This window comes from Salvia hispanica, chromosome 1 (assembly GCF_023119035.1).
Source record: "Salvia hispanica cultivar TCC Black 2014 chromosome 1, UniMelb_Shisp_WGS_1.0, whole genome shotgun sequence".
NCBI classification, from domain to species: Eukaryota; Viridiplantae; Streptophyta; class Magnoliopsida; order Lamiales; family Lamiaceae; genus Salvia; species Salvia hispanica.
In genome coordinates, this window is record NC_062965.1 from 52,507,933 (window position 1) to 52,529,063 (window position 21,131).

The 21,131-nt window shown below is 35.5% G+C and overlaps 3 protein-coding genes and 1 pseudogene across 5 annotated transcripts; 3 read left to right on the forward strand and 1 right to left on the reverse strand.

Moving 5' to 3' along the window:
- Positions 1–188: 188 nt before the first annotated feature.
- On the forward strand, positions 189–2,536 carry LOC125201541 (probable F-actin-capping protein subunit beta). The gene is made up of 7 exons (XM_048099702.1): positions 189–388; positions 1,223–1,293; positions 1,433–1,546; positions 1,760–1,842; positions 1,919–1,992; positions 2,062–2,181; positions 2,270–2,536. Exons 1-7 carry the CDS (start codon positions 260–262, stop codon positions 2,465–2,467), a joined length of 789 nt encoding a protein of 262 aa, XP_047955659.1. The 5' UTR covers positions 189–259; the 3' UTR covers positions 2,468–2,536.
- Positions 2,537–3,137: 601 nt separating this feature from the next.
- On the forward strand, positions 3,138–4,648 carry LOC125200515. The gene is made up of 2 exons (XM_048098152.1): positions 3,138–3,354; positions 3,656–4,648. Exons 1-2 carry the CDS (start codon positions 3,138–3,140, stop codon positions 4,591–4,593), a joined length of 1,155 nt encoding a protein of 384 aa, XP_047954109.1. The 3' UTR covers positions 4,594–4,648.
- An 8,994-nt stretch (positions 4,649–13,642) lies between these two features.
- LOC125202136 (cysteine-rich receptor-like protein kinase 2) lies at positions 13,643–17,389 on the reverse strand. 3 transcript variants are annotated; one of them, XM_048100482.1, is made up of 7 exons: positions 16,970–17,389; positions 15,917–16,401; positions 15,560–15,726; positions 15,260–15,476; positions 14,960–15,191; positions 14,521–14,665; positions 13,643–14,458 (listed from the first exon to the last, which is right to left on the reverse strand). In XM_048100482.1, exons 1-7 carry the CDS (start codon positions 17,347–17,349, stop codon positions 13,973–13,975), a joined length of 2,112 nt encoding a protein of 703 aa, XP_047956439.1. In that variant the 5' UTR covers positions 17,350–17,389; the 3' UTR covers positions 13,643–13,972. The 3 variants fall into 3 exon arrangements, with proteins under 3 accessions (XP_047956439.1, XP_047956440.1, XP_047956437.1); XM_048100483.1 differs by having other exon boundaries at positions 14,521–14,602; positions 15,560–15,729; XM_048100480.1 differs by having other exon boundaries at positions 15,560–15,729.
- Positions 17,390–18,429: 1,040 nt separating this feature from the next.
- On the forward strand, positions 18,430–20,925 carry LOC125200516 (annotated as a pseudogene).
- The last annotated feature ends 206 nt before the right edge of the window (positions 20,926–21,131 follow it).

Consider the following 21,131-nt stretch of genomic DNA (forward strand, 5'->3'; position numbering starts at 1 on the left):
TTGAACCAAATGAAAACATGACATTTGTGGCAAATAATGTTATACTAATACACAATTAAAAATCATGAATCTTTAAATTTATTTCCATATTTACTATATTTAGCCAAAATAAAATAGTGTCTCATTTTTTTAGCTATAAATTAGTTCCATAGCGCAATCATAGGAAAAGCTAAAAATGACATTTTAAAATCATTTTCTCTCAAACAAATATTACTCCACATTAAATTGATCTGAAAAGGAAGAAGCGAAAGAGCTCATAATGGAGGCAGCAATGGGATTGATGCGAAGAATTCCGCCCAAGCATTCGGAAGCGGCGCTAACGGCATTGTTGAGCCTTTTACCGCATCATTCCTCCGATCTCCTCTCTCAAGTTGACCAGCCTCTTCAGGTGAAATCGTTGCAATGCCTCGTACAAGTTTAATTGGATTAATTCGATTGAATTACAAGAATATATGTATATATATGTGTGCGTATGCTCGAAATCGTCTAGATTGAGAATTTTATCAGAGATTAATAGGTTATGCGATTTGAATTTTGAAGATCACTTTTTTTTCCGTGGCAATTGGATTTTGTATTCTCAGTTTTTTTCTGCAATTTTTTGGGGAAAATAGTGGTATTGTTGGCGGAATTGTTGTGGCGATGTATAATTCAGCTGTACATTGGATTTTGAGTTCCTAATCAGTAATTGTGTAATTTTTTTATGGTTTCTTCTCTAAGTCTAGGTTCTGAAATTGGACTCATGAACCGAGACAATTAATTCCATTTTCATAATAACATGCTGGCTGTATCTTCGATTTTGTCATAAATAGCTCAAAATGAATTGATTCTCGTGTTTGTTATCTTTTGATTTATGAATTGCTGTGGGATTTTTTGCTTTATTTGATGATGTTGATTCGTGAAGGAGTTTTGAGCCATAGCTGTAGTAGGTCCGTAGGGATGAAGAACATCTGGGGTATCAGGATCATTTCATACATATATTCTGCTTGTTATTACTTTTTTTTCTTGGTTTGTTGCAATCCTATATACCGATGGATAGGAAGATGATTAGTCTCTTATTTGGCATGATCTGAACTGCATGTCGTGCATTTAAATTTGGTCTTCATTGTACTTTTTACAAGCAGACTTCTCTTTATGCAAAGTACTATGACCTTACTGTGATCTTTACTGCAAACAAAGTTATTTTTTACTAGGTTATTTTGCTAAACATAATGTTGTTCCTCAGGTTTTATGTGATGTTGATAGTGGGAAGGAGTTCATATTATGCGAATATAACCGAGATGCAGATTCTTATAGGTATGCCGCACACGCAATAGTGTATGCTTCCTTTAATTCTTGTGAAATAACATCATCAAGGGCCAATGGTTTATTATGTTTATAATCAGCCTTACTGAAACATGGTTATTTCGGTTGTTTCTTGTTTTGGCTCCTGAAGGTCACCTTGGTCAAATAAATACCATCCCCCACTAGACGACGGGGTTTATCCATCTCAGGAGCTGAGGAAACTTGAAGTGGAAGCAAATGATGTCTTCATGGTTTATTGTGACCAGTGAGGTCTTTTACTTAATTTATTCAACTATATACAAACTTCTTGCAAAAAATAATGAATTACACTGCTTCCTAACTACTCTAAGAAGTGATGTTGTATTTGTTGGTATAATATTTATGTATCTATAATTTTATTGTCATCGTTACTATTTCCTTTTTTTTTTTTTTTTTCTCTGAGAGTTCAAGTAGCTTAAGTGGACCAATCAATCAATAGGTACTATGAAGGTGGTACTTCATCAGTGTATATCTGGGAGCACGAATACGAAGGTTTCGTTGCTTGCTTCTTAATAAAAAAAGGTGACAATTTTTCTCCCATTTATTTATTTTTGTTACTCTTCTTCCTCTACTTATGCATTGATTTTCGCTTTCAAAGATGGCTCGAGGACTGCAGATGGCAGAAGAGGTTATTTAGAAGAAGGATCTTGGGAAGCAATACATGTCATTGAGGTATGTCATCCGACTCTGAAACAGACTCCATGTGGTCATAGTTATGCTCATACGTTTTCATATTTATAGGTGGTTCCTCTAGAGGAGGCAACTGCTCGTTATTGTTTGACTAGCTCTGTGATGCTCTCGTTGACCACAAACGATGAGTCCTCAGGCAGCTTCAACTTGTCAGGATCGATCAGAAGACAGGTATTTTCCACTTGGACTACAAATGGTGGCGATTTGGTATTAATTTATCCGCTTCTCATGCCACATCTCGGTCATTTTCCCCATACAGATGAATATGGATCTTCCGGTTGCAGAGGGTCATCTCTGTAATATGGGAAAGATGATCGAAGAAATGGAGAGCAAGCTGAGGTACTCGCTGGATCAGGTCTATTTTGGGAAGACGAAGGAGATGGTCTGCACACTGCGACCGCCATCTGAACCTGTTCAAACGAGGCTTCTCGAACATATCACCAAGAGACATCCTTGAAATCAATGTTTTCTGGCACATGAGACATCAAAAATCAGTTTTATGAATCAGTTGTGGAATCCTTTTCAATGAAATGCTTTGCTGAAACTCCAAACTAGAAAAATAAAATTAAAATGATATTGTTAGCATTGAAATGATTATGCTAAATTTGCACTATTTGATTTCATTTCATTTACTTTTACTAAAATAAATAAGTTTGGATTATTATTAATCAATTTTAATTGTTTAAGTTGCCAATAAATTAAATAAAACAAATATACTCAATCTTGTTTCTAATTAAACTTGACTAGAAAATAACTTAATAAAATTGTCTTAATTATAGCCAACCAAACATAATTTAATTTCTCCACGTATAACATAATTTTATAAATATCTTCTCCAAATTAGATCAAATATCGTTTCGTAGTTAGATGAGGATAGACATAGATTGATTAAAATTATTTATATATATGAAATCTCAAATCAGATTTATTACTTTCTACGGGAGTTAATAGAATATATATTTTTGAATAGAATACATGATTTACTATAAATAAGGGTGTGTGGTTGAAAGATTAGAGTAGGGTATATTATTACTATAAATAAGGGTGTATTGTTGATGGATACGATACTTGAATAAGTGAATAACTATTAATAAGGGTGAATTGTTGAAGGAAGGAATCAAGCAAAGATGAAACGCATCAAGGGTTTTGATTTATTTCGAAAGCTACCACAAGAAGTCATAATAGATATACTGTCCAGACTTTCGTTTGTATGCATTATCCGATCCAAGGTTGCGTCCCGGGCATGCCGTGACGCGGTCGAGTCTCGGGAGTTCACCGAGTTCTGTCTTTCCGAGTACGAATGCGACACTTTCTTTGTATACACCGCCGGAGAAAAATATATTGGTAAGGGCTATATTAATTTTATAAATTTTATATATCTTTAGATTCTTCAGATCTTGGACTTAGTCTTTTGCATAGCAAATTATCACATAAATTTAAAAATTATATGAAAGAAAATAGTTAAAATAGGGCTGAAGCCCCTTAGGGACAGTTTGGTAGGGAAGATACATGGAACACTCATTTTAGCTTATTTTTAGTTTATATAACTCTGAAATAGACGAGTTATCTACACATTGTCCCTTAAGGTGTGTTCGCCACTGCCATGAACATGAACATGAACACGAATACGACATTGTCTTTTCAGGTTCACATTCATACAAAATCTTAGAATTAAGGGAGGATGGAATCAACACCACCACTATGAGCCCCTCACACACGTTGCCAGAGTATAAGCCCCTCCCACATAGCTCGTCGGTCGAGGGTTTGATTTTGCTATGGTGCCCTCGTTCGCACGGCCTTTTCGTGAGCAACCCGATCACTTGTGAGTGCGTGAGAGTCACCATTCCTCCGGCTCCGGAGGATAGTAAAAATGTCCTCGTGTTCAAGGTAGTTATTGATCCGATCGCGCGTAAGCGCGCGAGAGTCCCCATTCCTCCAGTGGAGCGTGCCGATGTTAATTATGGATTTGGGGTGAGCAAAGCAAGCAAGCAATATAAACTAGTCTGGATAGTCCGGGACCACGGATGCCAAGTATACACTCTGGGAACAGGGCAGTGGAGGGTGGGTCCGAGCCCACCCAAAATCCGTCATAGAAATGCATGTGCATCCCTGGGCGGGAAGCTTTACTGGGTACAAAATTGGGAGAATATTTGCTCGTTCGATCTTGAAAGCGAGGTTTTCACCACCTTTCCGGCCCCACCTTGTCCCGAAGCCGAGAAGCGTAGTTGTAGAAGAGTGTGTGTGTTGGAGGAGTGTTTGTGTGTATGTGATTATGTTTATTATGATGGGATTCGAACATGGATAATGAGGGGAGAAGGAGATTGGATTCTACAACTTGTGATACCTATGGCTAAGGTTGTGAGGGGTATGAGAATGTCTTTACCAATCAAAGTGTTGGGAAGACATACAATCTTGATGGACAATGGCTGTGGTAGACTATATTGGTACAACATCAGAACCACAACTCTTCAAATATGTAATTTTGGCAATTTCAGTCAAGGGACCATTGCTTGCTTTTTCAAACCAGACTTAGTATCACTCAAAACATTGTTCCCACAACGTGAGACCATTCACTACTTTTAATTTTGTCTATGACAACTATTTTGTATCTTTGGCAGGTTTTCATTTGTTAGGACTATTAGGCTATGCATGATTCAGCTAGTTAGGAATGACTATGATATGTATTACTATTGATTTATGCAAGTTACATACTAGTTGGTGTATTTGATAAGTAAGTTGAAAATTTACCTTATTTTTAATTCATGTTTGATGCAAAAGATAAAATTTCATGTTATGTTGACTCTAAATAGCTTCGACAATATATCTACTCAAATAGAGTAGAGAGTGAGAAAGATGAAGGGAGTCATTGTACTTTCATCCCACTATCTAGGTGCAACTTCCAAAGCTACTAGTGTAGAAGCTCTGGTGGAAAAACAAAGAGAGAAGATCTATCAGATAATAATTAAATCGGGTTTTTGGATACCTGGTTTCCAGGGATCGGATACCCAAATCGGGTACTGAGGTATCCAAAATATTTTGAGGTCGGGTACCAAGTGCACGTTTTGGAATTTTCGGGTTCGAATACCTGTTTTTTCGAATCGAGTATTCGATGTTACTCGAATGAACTCTAACTCTAACCCATTAAAAGTGGATTACTTTATAGCCACACTTAAAGCCATATAAGAGTTACTCCCGCCATCTTAGGGTACTTGATATGTTTCTTTTGGACACGAAATTTATGGAATTGATATTCAAAGATTAAAATGAAAAGTACTCGGTATAAAGTAAGAAAAAGAATAAAGTATGAAAGAAAAAGAGTAAGAGTGAGAACGAAGTTTTTGCAAAATATTAAATTACTCAACGAAATGTGGGAAGGTTTGAAAAGAATACAACTCAACTACCTTGATCTACAAAACGCTCTCTAGGTACTATGGACATTGTATTTCTGAAAATTGGTTACAATTTAATTAGGGAAATTGGTCCCTAATATCATGAACTTTGCCCAGATTTTGTTTTTTCCCATGAACTTTCAAATTAGTACCATAAATCATGAACTTTCAAATTGGTTTGGTATTTCCCCGTTCATCCAAGATTTTTTTAGGAAATTCCCTAAAATGTGTTCCTAGCGTTTGTGAAAGAGAGAAACAAGGTTTTGTGTTTTAATTTTTGTAGCGTAGCGTCACAGATGAGTGTTTCTAATTAAATTCTTTGTGTTTTTATTAAATTTATTTTGTTTTCTTTATTTTTAGAGTTTTGTTTTGTCAAATAAAAGTAGTATTGTGTTTAATATTCCAAATAGTTATGCCAACATGACATGCAACTTATAAGCATGCTACTAAATAGGATTCAAAATGCTATATAAATTAGCCGGATTTTACATTTGATCCGCCGTGGGAAATACCAAACCAATCTGAAAGTTCATGATTTATGATACTAATTTAAAAATTCATGGGAAAAACCAAAATCTGAGCAAAGTTCATGATATTAGGGACCAATTTCCCATTTAATTATCATATCGATCTCCAAAATATGGGGTCAAATAAGAAATAATATCATATTTATATTTCTAAAATAATCAAAATCCGATTTGAGATTTCATATATAAATAAATTTAATCAATCTATGCCCATCCTATATTCCTATTTTAACTATAAAACGATATATATATGAAATCTCATATAATATTTTGATTACTTTCTATACGAGTAAGAGATGATATTATAAATCAATGAATGAATAGTCAATAAAATATTATACTGTACATGAATTACTATAAAAAGGTGTATTGTTGAAGGAAGCAAGCAAGAAAGATGAAACGCATTAAGGGGTCTGATTTGTTTGGAGAGCTACCACGAGAAATCACGATAGATATAATCTCTAGACTTTCGATTGTAAGCATTGTCAACTCCAAGCTTGCGTCTAAGGCATGCCGTGATGTGGTCGAGTCTCGAGAGTTTGCCGAGTTCTATGTTCCTAAATACGAATACGACACTTTCTTCGTATGCGAGTATTACCAATTCTACAAGCCAGAGGTAGAAAAAAGGATTGGTAAGAGCTACATTTTTAAATTTTATTCTAAAATACTCACTCCGTTCATAAAATAGAAAATTTAAAAGTGAGAGTTTTAATGTAAAATTGAGAATGTGAAAGAGATCAAAAGGGGATGTAGGAGGGTGTATTAAAAAAAATAACTAGAGCGCATATAATAACTAAGAACAATTCTTAACCATTAAATTTGAAGATATAGTTATTAAAATAATGCCAAGTGAATAATTTTATAAAATTATTAAATTAATAAAAAATGTTAATACTGTCGATTCGTTATTAAAACTAACCACTTTCTCTCCTAAAAATTATTTCAAAATTTTAAATTTGCATAAGTTACTTTTTAGCAAACATAAAATTAAATAATTTCATAGATTCAGATGATGAAATTTGATAATTGTTATTTAGATTTTCGTATGTTTCAATAAATAATTTTATTTTAATATACCTATCGAAATATTTTAATATAATATATTAACAATATCAATATAACTGTGTTGAAATACTCATTCATTGTGTTGACTGTGGATATTTTTAATACTATACTATATTGATATAAAGAGAACCACATATAGTGACAATTTTACGCCTTTGTTGATATTTTGTGCATTAATTAGTTTGTCCACTCATTTTAAAGTATAATGAGAGCACTTCCAATGCTCTCCTTAAAAACTCCCTTATTTCTCCCTAACTCCTGCCACATCAGCGCCACATCAGCACCAAAATTTATCCCCAGTTTTTAGCCAACTTTTAGCCAACTGCTCCAATGGTTTCTCCCTTATTTCTCCCTAACTCAACATTTCATTTTTACATCATTACTAATTTAATTGTTTTATTTTTGTATATAATAAAGCTAGCTAATTTATAAGACAAGACAAATAATAGTAATAAAGTTCGTTGTATTAAACACGAGTAAAAAATTACAACGACGAAAATTAAAAAAAAAATAGGGGGGAAATTATTTTAAATTAATTATTAAATTTTAAATTTATAGGGGGGGAAATTAAAAAAAAAAAAAACTATTTTTATCGCCGGATTATCGCCCACAGTGGTCGGCGATAATCCGGCGAATTTTCGGGATTTGGCGTTAATTCGGTAGAATTAACGCCAGATTATCGCCGATTCCTCTCTATTGCCGGCAAATTTTCAGCGATAAAACGCCGGATTTAACGCCAAGTGCATTGGGAGTGCTCTGATTCTACATTGGTCCTGGTTATGCATTAGTGTAATTCTATTTTAATATGACCCGGTATGACGGGAATATTTCTTTTTAAAATCTAATGATTCTAGATTGGTTTTGGTTATGCATTAGTGTATTTCTATTTTTATATGACCCGGTATGAAGAGAGTATATCTTTAACTGATTCAGATCATGGTCTTTTTCATACTCCTCCGTCCTATAAGAATATGCATTCTTTCCATTTTAGTTCGTCCTACAAGAATATGTATTTTCTTATTTTGGTAACTCTTTTCTTTCTAATAAGGTGGGACCCTTGTAACATCCCAAAATTGGCCCTAGACGGAACTTGCAATTCTGATTAGGAAATTGGAGAATTAGGACTTTTTGTGAATAATTTGATATTGAAAAATAGCAATAATTACTAAATATAGTTGATAGTTTTATAAGTCTAAAAAAATTATGATGAGATGTTAGAATTTCTAAGACATTGATAAGATGTTTTCTGCGATTAATTCAATATTGCAGAGGAATTAAATCAAATAGTATTAATCTATATGAATATACAATGCTATGAGAATTAAGTGTGTGAATTTTATGTAAGATTGAAACTGAAGAAATTAGAAGAATTTTTGTCAAGGTGTATAAAGTTTAAGTTTAATTAAAGAGGATTGAAATATCAATATAATTAAGTATTACAAGCATGATGTGGGTAGTAATGGGGCCGTAGCTCATAATGGGGCATTCCTTGACTCGATTGTTGTTCCCACGGTCATAGTCGGTATTTCAGACTTGTGGACAACAAATCGATATGCACTACTATTAAGTGCATACCCAATAAAGATGCAATCAACCGTTTTAAGACCAATCGTCACTTCTTTGGGCGGAGGAACCATCACATTTGCCAAACACCCCACACTTTGAGGTATTTGTAGGATGACTTCCTTCCCTTCCATAACTCATAAGGAGTAACATCCTTACCTTTGAGTCGGATTTTATTTAGGATGTAGTTGGCTGTCAAAACAGCTTCCCTCCACATGTTTTGGGGCATCCCTGAACTGAGCAGCAATGCATTCATCATCTCTTTTAGAGTTCGATTCTTGCGTTCTGCAACTCCATTAGATTGTGGTGAATATGGAGCAGTCGTTTGATGAATTATACCACTTGCGTTGCATAATTCCTCAAATGGGGCTACGTATTCTACTGTGATCTTCGTTGTGAAGCAGCTTACAATCTTCACCTGATATATAAGCAAAGTGGGGCATTTGATCTTGCTAGACAGGTCTTGAAAGATCATCTTGTGTTATGATAGTATATTCATACAATATGTAGAGTTTAATTTTGTGTAGTTTTCATGCGGAGAAACTAGGATTGCACAAAACAAACCAAATGTTTTAGTTAACAGTTAATGTTTAGGAATCTTTATTTATTTTGTAATCCCCCCTTTTTTTTCTATATATGTAGCTTTGCCAGTCTCTATTTTTATGCAGTATATAGAGATATATAGAGGCGTAATACTAACATGAATTAAGATGGAAAATACTGATAAAAATCCACGAAGAAATTCATGAGAGAAATAAAATTAAATAATATTCTTGCTAGTTCTTTTTGTCAAAAGTCACTAACATAAGAGAGTGCAATGTCCAATATGCCACCACCTCCAAATGAAAAAAATAAAACACCGTGGTAAGTGGTAACATAAACATAAAATTCAAATAAAATTACATTAGTACCCAAATTTTATTTTATTGAGTAAAAAAGTAGTAAAAACTAGTTATAATTGGGCTGGATTATTTTGATTATAATTATAATTTTTTATTTACGAAAAGCATTTCTCTTCAAAAACCCTAATTTATTTCTCTACTTACAATTCCTGGGAAATTAGCTGCCGCCGTCTTTTCGCGCTTGTTATTTTTCCAGTGCTGCAGAAAAATCCCCTATTTTCTTGGTAAGATATTCCTTATTTTTGTTGATTTTTTCTGAATTTTGGTCTGATTTTACGGGTGTTATTTTATTTGTATTTTGGTCGGAAATTGTGTATTTCTTGGTAACCCCTCCACCAGCGCATATGGAGATTGATGGATCGGGCTCGCCCACAGCGAAGAAGGCCAGAGGCAGGCCCCCTAGTTCGAGGAATAAAGCAAAGCAGATTTGACCTATGCTTATGTTATTTATAGGTGATCAAGTTGGAGAAGGATCCTCTGCTGTGGTTAAAACTACAGTAGCCCATGCTGTGCCACAAAACGCAAAATTTTTCTAATGAAACGGCACCAACCATTTAATATTCAATTCATCACCCCCCACTCCCTATTCTTACCCCACGTTTTCTTGTAATCCATTTACATTTTGTCTGAATATAAACTCAGAGACTGTGTACTACTAAATCCTTTAATTCTATATTAGGATTTCTTTCTTATACAGTATTTTATATATTTAAATGTTTTTTTTTCTAATTTTTTTAGTTATAAGTCATTTTTTGATATTTAAATTAGATTTTGTTATTAAAATAAAAAAGATGTTCCAGAAAAAATATTAAAAGAAAAAGAAGTGTATGTTGTGGTTTAACAGAAATTTACTTCTTTTCCTTAATATTTTATTTTTTTATGGTATACTTTTATTTGTTTGTTTAGTAAAAAAAACACCTTAAATTTAGTTATCAAAATGAAAAAATTAAAATGGCTGGGCAAAAATTTACGTACTTTTAAATCAAGTGCGTGTTATTAAAACTCAATCATAGTAGTCAATTTACAAAAAAAATTAATAAATACGAAATATTAAGAAAATGATTATAAAGGATTCAATGGAATTTTTAATGTAATAAAAATTAAATTAATGTGAATGAATTCAATAAGAAATAAAACTAAAAATATTATAATAATGAAAAGAATTCAATAGAATTTGTTACTTAAAAAATAAATAAATGAATTAAAAGAAATAGTTCATGCCAAGTTTCCTGCTAAATGATTAAAATAATAAAGTTAAGTGGAGATTAAAAGAATTGTTTATAACCTTACTGTGGGAGATGAAATGAATATATAAATATTTGTTGCATCCAAAGAAATATGTAAATGGATTACAAGAAAAGGTGGGGTAGGAATAGGGAATAAGGGGGCATGGTGGGGTGGGGGTGGGGTGATGAATTGAATATTAAATGGTTAGTGCCGTTTCATTAGAAAAATTTTGCGTTTTGTGGCACAGCATGGGCTGCTGTGGTTTTAACCAGAGCAGAGGATACTTCTCCGATCAAGTTACAATCTTTGCATTAAAATATTTCTTGTATAGTAAAACGTTTGGATTTGACGGGCATGTTTTTCTCTGTGTGTGTATATATATGATAGATTCTGATTTCTATAAGTTGCTCATTCGAAATTTTCTTGGCGCTCATTTTCTAGCCTTACTAGCCAATTTTATCTAGTAAAAATGAAACCAAATTCAAAAAATAATTGTGTACCCTAATAAGATACAATAAAATTGTAAAAAATTCAACTAAACCACATAAAACTGAAATCAAAGAAAAATGTGTATTGTATTCAATTATAAATATTAAGTAAATATGTTAGTCTATTTAATTTTTATATAAATTAATTGATATGGTGAAAGAAAAATAATAAGGGGTAGTGAGTTTTATGAAGGGGAGTACTGTATTTTTGACAAAATCAATAGGTTAAACCATTTTCTAAATAGTGAGATTGCTTTAAGAAATAATATATTCCAAAAACGAATTTCAGTTCAATAATTTTGATTCTAACAAATGAGGGGAAGAGATGAAGGAAGAATAAGAAGAAGATCGATTTCATGGCATGCAAAATTGCATTTTATTTACTTCTGAATAAGATGGGAAGTATTTTAAATTTATATAGTTATAATATTTATATCTCCAAGTGTGACGTGTTCGAATGAACATGTTTACTTTTAAACAAGACGAGACAGTTTATAAATTTTAATTGCAAATAATTTATTTCAAAGATGTATTTTCATTGGTAATAAAATATTTTGTCTTTCTCCAATATCAAATATGCATTTTAAGTTATGTTAGAGCTTACAAATGATTCATCAATTCTTATGTGGTTATTGGAGGCATCCAAATGTTGATCATGTAAATATAGATTTTCTTAGTGATATTTTATTGATAGATGACAATGATGCTTTGAAAACCCTTGTCTCGAGCATTTAATAACTTAAATTGTTTTTGTACACATATATGATTATTATTTTTATGGTCATGGATTTTATATATTGAGTAATATAAGTTGTGGATTAATTATTTTATATTGATGTTTTGAATAATATAAATTCTTAAAGTGTGATTTATTTTTTTGTAGTAGAGATCCAAAAGTGTTGTAATCAACTTATATAGTTGTGTTGTTTTAATTTCAAATTGATTTAATTATATATTTTTTGTTGTCTAAATCTTTTTTATAGTACATTTCTTAACTTTATATTCAGTGTAATGATATTGTTATTTCATTTCAAATTTCAATTGATTAATCAATAATGTGAAATTAGCAAGAGGAAAATAAATTGGACGGTTGTGAAAACTAATATACATAAAATTTGAGTTGAAATGTCTTACTATATTTATGATATGTACTTCCTCCGTCCCACTTAAAATGAAACATTTGGAAACCGGCACGAGATTTTATGTAGTGTTGTTTTGTGAGTAGATGAAGAGAGAGTAAAGTAAGAGAGATGAAAAAGTATATATAGAATTGTTTCCATTTTAGGAAACGTTTCATTTTTAATGGAACAACCAAAAAAGAAAAACGTTTCATTTTTAATGGGACAGAGGGAGTATTCAATTTCAAGTTGTCTCATTTAAGAAATAGTATAATATATAAAGAAAAAAGACTTGGTCCGTCAACCTTCAAGTCTTCTATGCAACCACGTTCTTTCTCCAGAAATTAATGACTCATTTTTCATAATGATTGTTTATTATATACTACCTCCGTCCCCCAAAATTTGCTACACTTTGACCCGACACGGATTTTAAGAAATGTAATGGAAAGTGAGTTGAAAAAGTTGGTGGGATGTGGGTCCTACTTTTAAAGTATTAGTTTTATAATAAAATGTGAGTAGGAATGAGTTAGTGGAATATGAGGTCCACTACCAAAAATGGTAAAAGTGAAGTGTATCAAATTTTTAGGGACGGACCGAAATGGTAAACTGTATCAAATTTTCAGGGACAGAGGTAGTACATTAACTGTTTGCTGATTGTGTTTTCTTACCAAATCTTCCTATTGGATATTAATTATTGGAGAGGGACATGAAAGACTAAATATATAAAAATCATGACTTGTGTAAAACTTTTGTTTCAAGAAAGTCTTAGTTTAAGATCTCGTAAGTAATTTTTGTGTGCAGAGAATTGATATTGTTTCTGAAAAACAGGAGCCGAGGCGGAGGCTGGGGACTATGAGTGGGTTCGACTTGATCTCTGCGTGCCCGAGCTGCGTACTCGGCCCTATGCTCCAGCACAGGGCAAATTCTAGTAGTTTGATCCTCCTTAAGTTATTCAAAGGTACTAGTTTTAAATGGGAGCCGCAAAATTTATAAGCTAGAGACAAATCTTGTTCTATAGTATTGGCAAGTTTGATTTGATTTTACTATGATCTTCTGATATGAATACCTTTGTTGTTACAGACATTGTACTACATTATGCAAACAATCATAAAACATATTGATATTGATACACGCATTGTGACCAAAGTAAGAATGACAAAAATGCAAACATCAAAACATGAAATTACCCAAATGTGTGTATGATACGATGATGTATCGTATCAGTTCCGGCAACGAGGAGTCACCAGAGGATAGGTAGGTTCGTTCGCGGAGACCCTCCGTCGAGCAGCCTAGGTTTTCGCCCAACTAGGGTTTGGGCGAGAGAAACTTGCGTGAAAAGTAAAAATACAGAAATTAGGAAAATTCTTGTGTATTGATATATGCCAGTTTCAATGCACAGAATCCTTATTTATAATTATTCTAAGGACCCTAGGTTTGGTTCGACTCGATCATTCCGAGAAAGAACCAACAAGAAAACCCGAAACGGAGCTTATATTCTGCTCGACTCAAAAGTTCCAAAAATAAAAGACGCGACAATATTAAAAATAATAAAAGACTAAAATAACTCTAACTAGCGTGAAACATAATCTTTGAACCACGCGGACTTTCCCTTCTGCCTCATAAACCTTCGCGGTTCCTCCCTCACGTCTTCTTCTTCTTCACTGCTGTCATCGCCATGCTCTTCTACTTCCTCCGGCATCTCTCTCTCCAGTTGAGGCATTGTATCCTTATCAGTGTACTTTTGGTCCTCCCTGGGTGGGTGAGTAAGGAGGTAGCATGAGATTCAGAGGCAGAAGGCAAATCAGTATCAAGTAGTCCAGTGTCATAACTGGAAGAAGGCGTTCGGACAGCCATCTGCACCCCAGTGGATCCATTGCCGGAATCGGAAAGCGTTACGGCATCATCAGATTCTTGTATACTAGGCAAATCACTATCAACTGCAGTTTCATAACTGGAATAAGGGGTTCGGGTTCGGCGCACCCCAATGGATCCATTGCCGGAAAGCTTGAAAATAACTTCAGACATGGTTGGCCTCAATTCATGCGACTCCTCTACACACAGTAGAGCAATTTCCACCAGTTCTTTCAGATCTTCCACTTTATATTCTTCCAGTTTCAACTCCGAGTCAGCTAGCTCTTGGTGCATGCCTCTCTTGCGTAACTTCCTCGCCTGCATACATAATCAGTACCTTCCACAAATCTACTTTAAATGATCCATGTATATTTAATTACCTCAATAAGTAAATATTCACCGTCTGGGTTGACCTCAGTTGCTTGTCTGCCGCTGATGATTTCGAGCATCACAATTCCGAAGCTGTAGATGTCAACTTTCTCAGACAAATGCTTCCTATTGACGTATTCCGGTGCTGCATACCCCCTGATCATATGTATATATATATATATATATATATAAATATTATACTATACACATTCCGTCATGTTTTTTCATTTTGGTTGGTTCACAAAAATTAGTCCCATTCCACATTTTTTGTAAGTTTCTCTCATACATGAAGTGGGACTCGTTGTTCACTAATAATACTCTAATCACATTTTCTCTCATATGCTACCAATTTTGCATTAAAATTCGCATCATCCACTACCAAGATTATCGGTAGTGAACTGAGGTATTATAGATATTGAGATGAGAACGAAACAGCAATTAATGACTTACAATGTGCCTTTAAATCCAGTGTGGGTATGTGTTATATCCTCCGGCAGAAGCCTAGCCAAACCAAAATCGGCAATCTTAGCTTGGAAGCGATTGTCGACTAGTATATTACAGGATTTGATGTCTCGATGTATGATGGTTTGGTGGTAATGCTCGAGCAAATATTCAATCCCCTTGGCCGTCCCATATATTATATCCGCCCTTTGTTCCCAACTCAACTTTCCTCGCTTTTTACCTGATGTAAAGAAAAAACTGAAACCACTGTATAAGCAACTTTACTGACCCAGCAGCATATAAACATACCATATAACCATATGTCGAGGCTTTTGTTCTCCATGAACTCATATACGAGAAGCAGGTCGGGACCCATTTCGTTTTTGGACCATCCCAAGAGGCGGACAAGGTTGTGATGATGAACATTACTTACAATTCTTACTTCGCTCTCGAAATCTTCCTTTGCTTTGCTGTGTGTCATAAGCAGCTTCTTCACTGCTACAACAATACCATCTCCCAGTGTCGCCTGTATATTCATCAATATCGCCCTATCTTTTAATCCAACAACACTTACCCAAACTAATTACAACCATGAATTAATAATATTACCTTGTATACGGTACCAAAACCTCCCTTTCCTAATATATTTTCCTCACTGAAATTGTTTGTTGCTTCTTTCAAATCAGTGTAGCTGTATGTCTTCGGAAGTTGCAACTGTGTTGCCCCAAATATGGGATGGGGATCCTCTGCTGTGCTATTTAGCACAGCAGCCCCTGCTGCTACACACACCATGATAAAAAAATTCAAGTAAATAAATAAAATATTTATATATTATTTTAATACTCTATTAGGGACAGCAGAGGATCCCACCCCCCAAAATATGTTAGCTGTACAAACACAAACAACAAGGAGAGATTATCAAGATGAAGATGGTAGCTTAATTATCCAGAGAGAGAAGTAATGAACCTGCTAGAGGATGTTTGAGGTGCCTATACAACATGAAAACAATGGCAACAAATACAATTAGTAGTAGAGAACCTCCAACAGAGCTCCATATGACCACCTTTTCATTGAACCCTGGTTCTGGTAGTTTGATATTTGTTGTCTGATTGTCGGGAAAAAATGATTGATCGGAATATCTCATAAAACAGGCAACATCAACTACCCTGCCGCCTGCTGCATTGTTACAATTCTGTAAGCTTTTGTATGCCGCCTGCACGCAAGCTTGGCAGCCGAGTTGGGTGACTGTGAGAGCACACTGCGCCACCGCATAAACCATCTTATTCCGGTGACTCGCTGCAAAATACGTCCCTTTCATCCTCGGAGTTGCTTCTTGAAGATCATTCAGCAATCCATTTCTCTCGTCGGAGAAACCGGCCGCCGAGGATGAAACACTCTCACAACTTCTCCAACTTTCGCTTGTCTTTTGGAAGAAGTCGTAGTTCTCGTACCTAACATGTCGATTATAAATGATTTAACTGTTGTAAAATAGAATTAAAATGCTAAAATCAAACAACGTTAAAGAGGGTATGTGGTACATTACATTAGCTTGCTTGATTGAATTCTCTACTACATTTCTACATAAGTAAGGAAATACTTTTATTCTACTCTATTCTCTAATATCCATTTTAATCTTTGATTTAAATCTGTTTGACAAACAATCTATACATGCATGCTCATGAGTTGTTCAATTTGATAAATATATTTATACTCGTTTCTCCTACGCCTTAGCTTTCACTTTTTAGACGCCGGCACCAGGCTGTCTCAAAAGGCGATTTGGATTGAAATTTGGGGGTTGTGGTTGTGATTGTGAGGTTGGATTTTCTCCTATGCTCATGGAAGATGGGACACAGATCCGAACCATTGAACACAATGTTGAAAAGGACTAATGATTTATTTATGGATCAGATAATTAAACGAAAAAACTTTTAAAAAGTTGTAGGCTATTCGATTGAGTTCTCAACTACATTAGTTAGTAGGAGTACATAACATAAATAAGGAGATACAATAGTTAATTACCTGAGGAAACAGCCATCAAAGACGGCCCGGCCACCGTTGCCTGAGCATTTGGTAATTGTGGACTCAGCAACGTCGTAGCAGGCCAAGCAGTCGGTTTCAGACATGTAGTTTCTGCATTGCACCATGGCGTAAACAGCCCCCGATGAAGCTGTGGCGAACTTACTGCCATCTGACAGAGTAGCTCGGAGTTGAAGAAAGGTGGCATTCAGGTTGCTGCCAAAGTTAGATGCATCTTTGCGTACTTCACTGCTGCATCCATTACCCAAACTCAATGTCTGCGGGTCTGAATTCACCACTTGCCACACAGCCAATAACATCAGCCCGAGCAACCACCTCATTTTTTTATGTTTATAAATCACCCAAAGTCCAAACACACACATATATTGTTGGATATTTGACACACATTATAGGAACTCTCAACTATGAAATATGGAGGATAAGTAGAAATTAAACTAAGGCTTTTTTATAAGTATAAAAGTTGAAAAAGTCAACATTTGCAAGCTATAATACAGCTATACACTACACGTTTCCAGCTTGTCCCATTTACTTATGGATAAGGTATCAAATGTCACCACAAAACCCAGAGTTTTCTATATGACAACATCGGCGTTTCATATAGAAAACTCTGCGTTTTGAGCACAGCATCTCATGCTGTGCCTCAATCCGAGTCCCAGCTCAGACACATGTATATTTCCGAAATCTTCAAATTGTTCTCTTGTTTTGCGGTAGCTCACATGGTGAATTGTGTTTGTCATTTTTTGCACTTATTTTTGTGTATTGGTTAATTTATAGAAATTGATCCCTAATATCATGAACTTTGCCCAGATTTTGGTATTTTCCATGAACTTTCAAATTAGTACCATAAATCATGAACTTTCAATTAGAAACACACACATGTGACGCTACACTACAAAAATTAAAATACAAAATCTTGTTTCTCTCTTTCACAAACGCTAGGAACACATTTTAGGGAATTTCTTCAAAAGTTCTTGGATTATTGGGGAAATACCAAACCAATTTGAAAGTTCATGATTTATGGTACTAATTTGAAAGTTCATGGGAAATATCAAAATTTGGGCAAAGTTCATGATATTAGGGACCGATTTCCCTTAATTTATTCTATATTTTTCGTAATGCCCTTGTGAGCTATGTGGAGAGTGTGTTTGAGTAAGCATAAACAGCCATATCCCATGTGCAGTTGTATCTATCTGTATGTGTTGGACTTCTTTCTTTTTTTGTTCTAGCATGATAGTTGAATTCTATTTGAATGAAGGAGTTTAGTTTTATTCCATCTTTAGGAGTGACGCATAAAGGTTATGCGTCACTACTTAAAGACGCATAAGGGTTATGCGTCTTCAACTAATGACGCATAATCGTCATGCGTCTTTAAAAACGCATAATCATCATGCGTCTTTCATGAAAGACGCATAACCCTTATGCGTCACTTACTAAAGACGCATATGGGTTATGCGTCACTGACTAAAGACGCATCAGTGTTGTGCGTCACTCTAAAACGCAAATTGTTTGTGCGTTTTTGCTCGACGACGCATAATGATTATGCGTCATTCATTAAAGACATATAACCGTTGTGCGTTTTACTTTTTAAAGACGCATAATGATTATGCGTCACTCCCTAAGTTGGAATAAAACTAAAGCCCTTCATTAAAATGGAATTCTACTAACATGCATTAATAAAAATAGAAATTTTCCGTATGTGTTGTGTAATTTTCTCGTTGGAAATTGAAATGAAGCGGGAGCTATTTGAAAAAAGTCCTTTATGTTTTGGAATACTTTTTCACATGTTTTGTTGCCTTATTGTTAGTTTCATTTTGCCCTCTTAAGTTAGTTGCAAAGATTAACTACAAAAATATATGGCATGACACCTTGATTTGCCTCCCTTGATTGAAAATAAGATGCAGTAGCAATATATATGAGAGGTTTATTTATTAATTCCAGCGCCATAAGCGCATCGGCAAATTGGTTGAGTATGCTGTGAAGAATGGCCCGGAGTTTGAAGCTGTGGTCCGGGAAAGAGAGCAAGATAATCCTGCCTATGGTTTTCTTTTTGGAGGTGAAGGCCATATCTACTACCGCTATAAGCTTTGGATGGCAACTAGACCACTCATGGGTCCTTTCAACCCTCCATTCCCAGCTTCGCTGCCAGTGTTGCATCCTCCCAACCCCATGATGAGTCCAGCACCCATTAATGCTCCAAATTCTTCTGCTGGGGGATCTGCTCACCCGCAGCAACCTCCCTTTTCACCGTTCTATGAGCAGCAGCACCCTCATCACTCTCAGCCGATGGTGGGTCATAGCCATCCTGAATTTGATCAACCTTACCGACCTTTTAAAGGTCTATCTCGACCACTTCCTTCTGATGTTGAGATGGAGATGAATGGTGTTCTGAACAGTCTCACTGGTACAAAGGAGTCGATAAAAGGTGCCAAGACTTGGTTTATGCAGAGGGCTCCATTTGCTCCTGGCCTGGCTGTCCCTCGATGATTCTGAGAGGCAGTTGCATATAGTTTACCTTGCCAACGATATCCTCTTTGATAGGTTGGTTTTGATTACTTCAAGTTACCGAGTTCTCTACTAATTCGTCATGCTTGATTAATTATATCCTTGTGCTTGTGCATATATTAACTTACTATCATTCCATATTGGATGGTTATATGCAAGAAGTCTTCAATTTTTGTAATCTTCTGAAATTTTTTGTATGATGCCACTTTTCTTAAACCTTACACTAGTGGAGAAATTTCGTATCAATCAAGATCAACCGATTTGAATTACTAGTAATTATATTTGAGCAAAGTATAATCTATGGAATTAGTACAAGTTTTTCCTATGATATATTTACATCTTGATTTCTGGAATATACAGCTTGCAGAGACGGGTCAACCCGCAGGAACTCGACAACGAGGCGCTTGCATTCAAGCCAGTCTTGGGTTCTATGCTTGCAAAGATATACCACAACCCTCATAACAAGGATGAAAACCAGTCACGTCTTCAGAAAATCTTGCAGTTTTGGGCCTCGAAAGAAGTATATGACCAAGATACAATCTACGGGCTTGAAAGCGACATGCTGAGTGGGTTGCAGCCAAATTCTTTTCCAGGTGCCCACCCTGATGCATCAGGAGATCATTCTGCTGCTACAGGTACTTCCCGTTATTTATTTTTTCCGTATAAATTTAGGAATACGAATTCGTTAATTTATGCAACCTACTTTAGGGATGAACTGGGCGCCAAACCATATACAATGGCAGCCGGATAAGCAGAGCTCCGTTCCAAACATACTCAACCAAGAATACGCAGACAAACAAGTCCCCCTCGTCTCAGCTCTACCAAACCAGCAATTCCATCTCTCTTCAGCTCCTTCTGGTGGCTTCGCTGGATCAATGCCCATGCCTTCCGCTGTTCAACTAACAAATCTACAAACTGCACCTTCTCCCGGAAATGTTGGCGAAAAGCTTCCCCCGTATCTCTTGTTCCCGCCCGGTCTCATTCCAGGTATGGTCAGAAAGCTGCAGATAGGCAGTGGGGTACCTTACTCCTCGATGAGCCCTCTGGATATCCCCACTGTGATTCCACCCTCGAATATGTCACAATTCAGAGAGATTGGAGAGGTCAACCCTTTGGAAGGATCCATGAAGCCATCCGAATCAAGGGGTGCTGACGATGACGACGACGATCATGAGTACGAGAGAAGATCGCCGTCCCGTAAGGGAGGAGCCTGCATTCCCCCACCCCTCGGCTTGAATGTCGACCGGGATACTGGGACTCTTCCTGATGGAGGTGTAGAGAGAAAGCCCGGATCGAGCAGTTCTGGAAGGCTGGGACTCGGGGCAACTGCAGACCCGAACGAGCCAAGCCAATACGGCGACGTGTACTCTTCTTACAGGAAACAGAGAAGTACAAACTACCATACGTCCATGAGTGCAAGAGCTGCAGCAAGGTAGATCGATGTTTTTTTTTTAAAAAAAAAAATTAACGAGTCCCGTGCCACTTGACCATACCTTTTGAGTTCTAAGGTAGATCGATGGTGTTATACTAGATCTTGTTTATAAGAGAAGTTAGTAAGACATTTTTCCTTCTACCGAGAGGAATGAGAAACTATTGTTGATATGATTTTTTGATGAAATCTACGGTATTGTTTTATCCCTCA

What these genes read in the sequence shown, in the direction of transcription:
- LOC125202136 (XM_048100480.1), bottom strand. Translation starts at nt 17,349, where the DNA reads ATGTGTGTGTTTGGACTTTGGGTGATTTATAAACATAAAAAAATGAGG. An exon ending in CCTCAAACATCCTCTAGCAG is followed by an intron (nt 15,730 to 15,916) that starts GTTCATTACTTC and finishes TGGTGTGTGTAG; the next exon opens with CAGCAGGGGCTGCTGTGCTA. An exon ending in GTTTTGGTACCGTATACAAG is followed by an intron (nt 15,477 to 15,559) that starts GTAATATTATTA and finishes ATGAATATACAG; the next exon opens with GCGACACTGGGAGATGGTAT.
- LOC125201541 (XM_048099702.1), top strand. Translation starts at nt 260, where the DNA reads ATGGAGGCAGCAATGGGATTGATGCGAAGAATTCCGCCCAAGCATTCG. An exon ending in CGAGATGCAGATTCTTATAG is followed by an intron (nt 1,294 to 1,432) that starts GTATGCCGCACA and finishes TGGCTCCTGAAG; the next exon opens with GTCACCTTGGTCAAATAAAT. An exon ending in TTGCTTCTTAATAAAAAAAG is followed by an intron (nt 1,843 to 1,918) that starts GTGACAATTTTT and finishes TCGCTTTCAAAG; the next exon opens with ATGGCTCGAGGACTGCAGAT.
- LOC125200515 (XM_048098152.1), top strand. Translation starts at nt 3,138, where the DNA reads ATGAAACGCATCAAGGGTTTTGATTTATTTCGAAAGCTACCACAAGAA. An exon ending in CGCCGGAGAAAAATATATTG is followed by an intron (nt 3,355 to 3,655) that starts GTAAGGGCTATA and finishes TTGTCTTTTCAG; the next exon opens with GTTCACATTCATACAAAATC.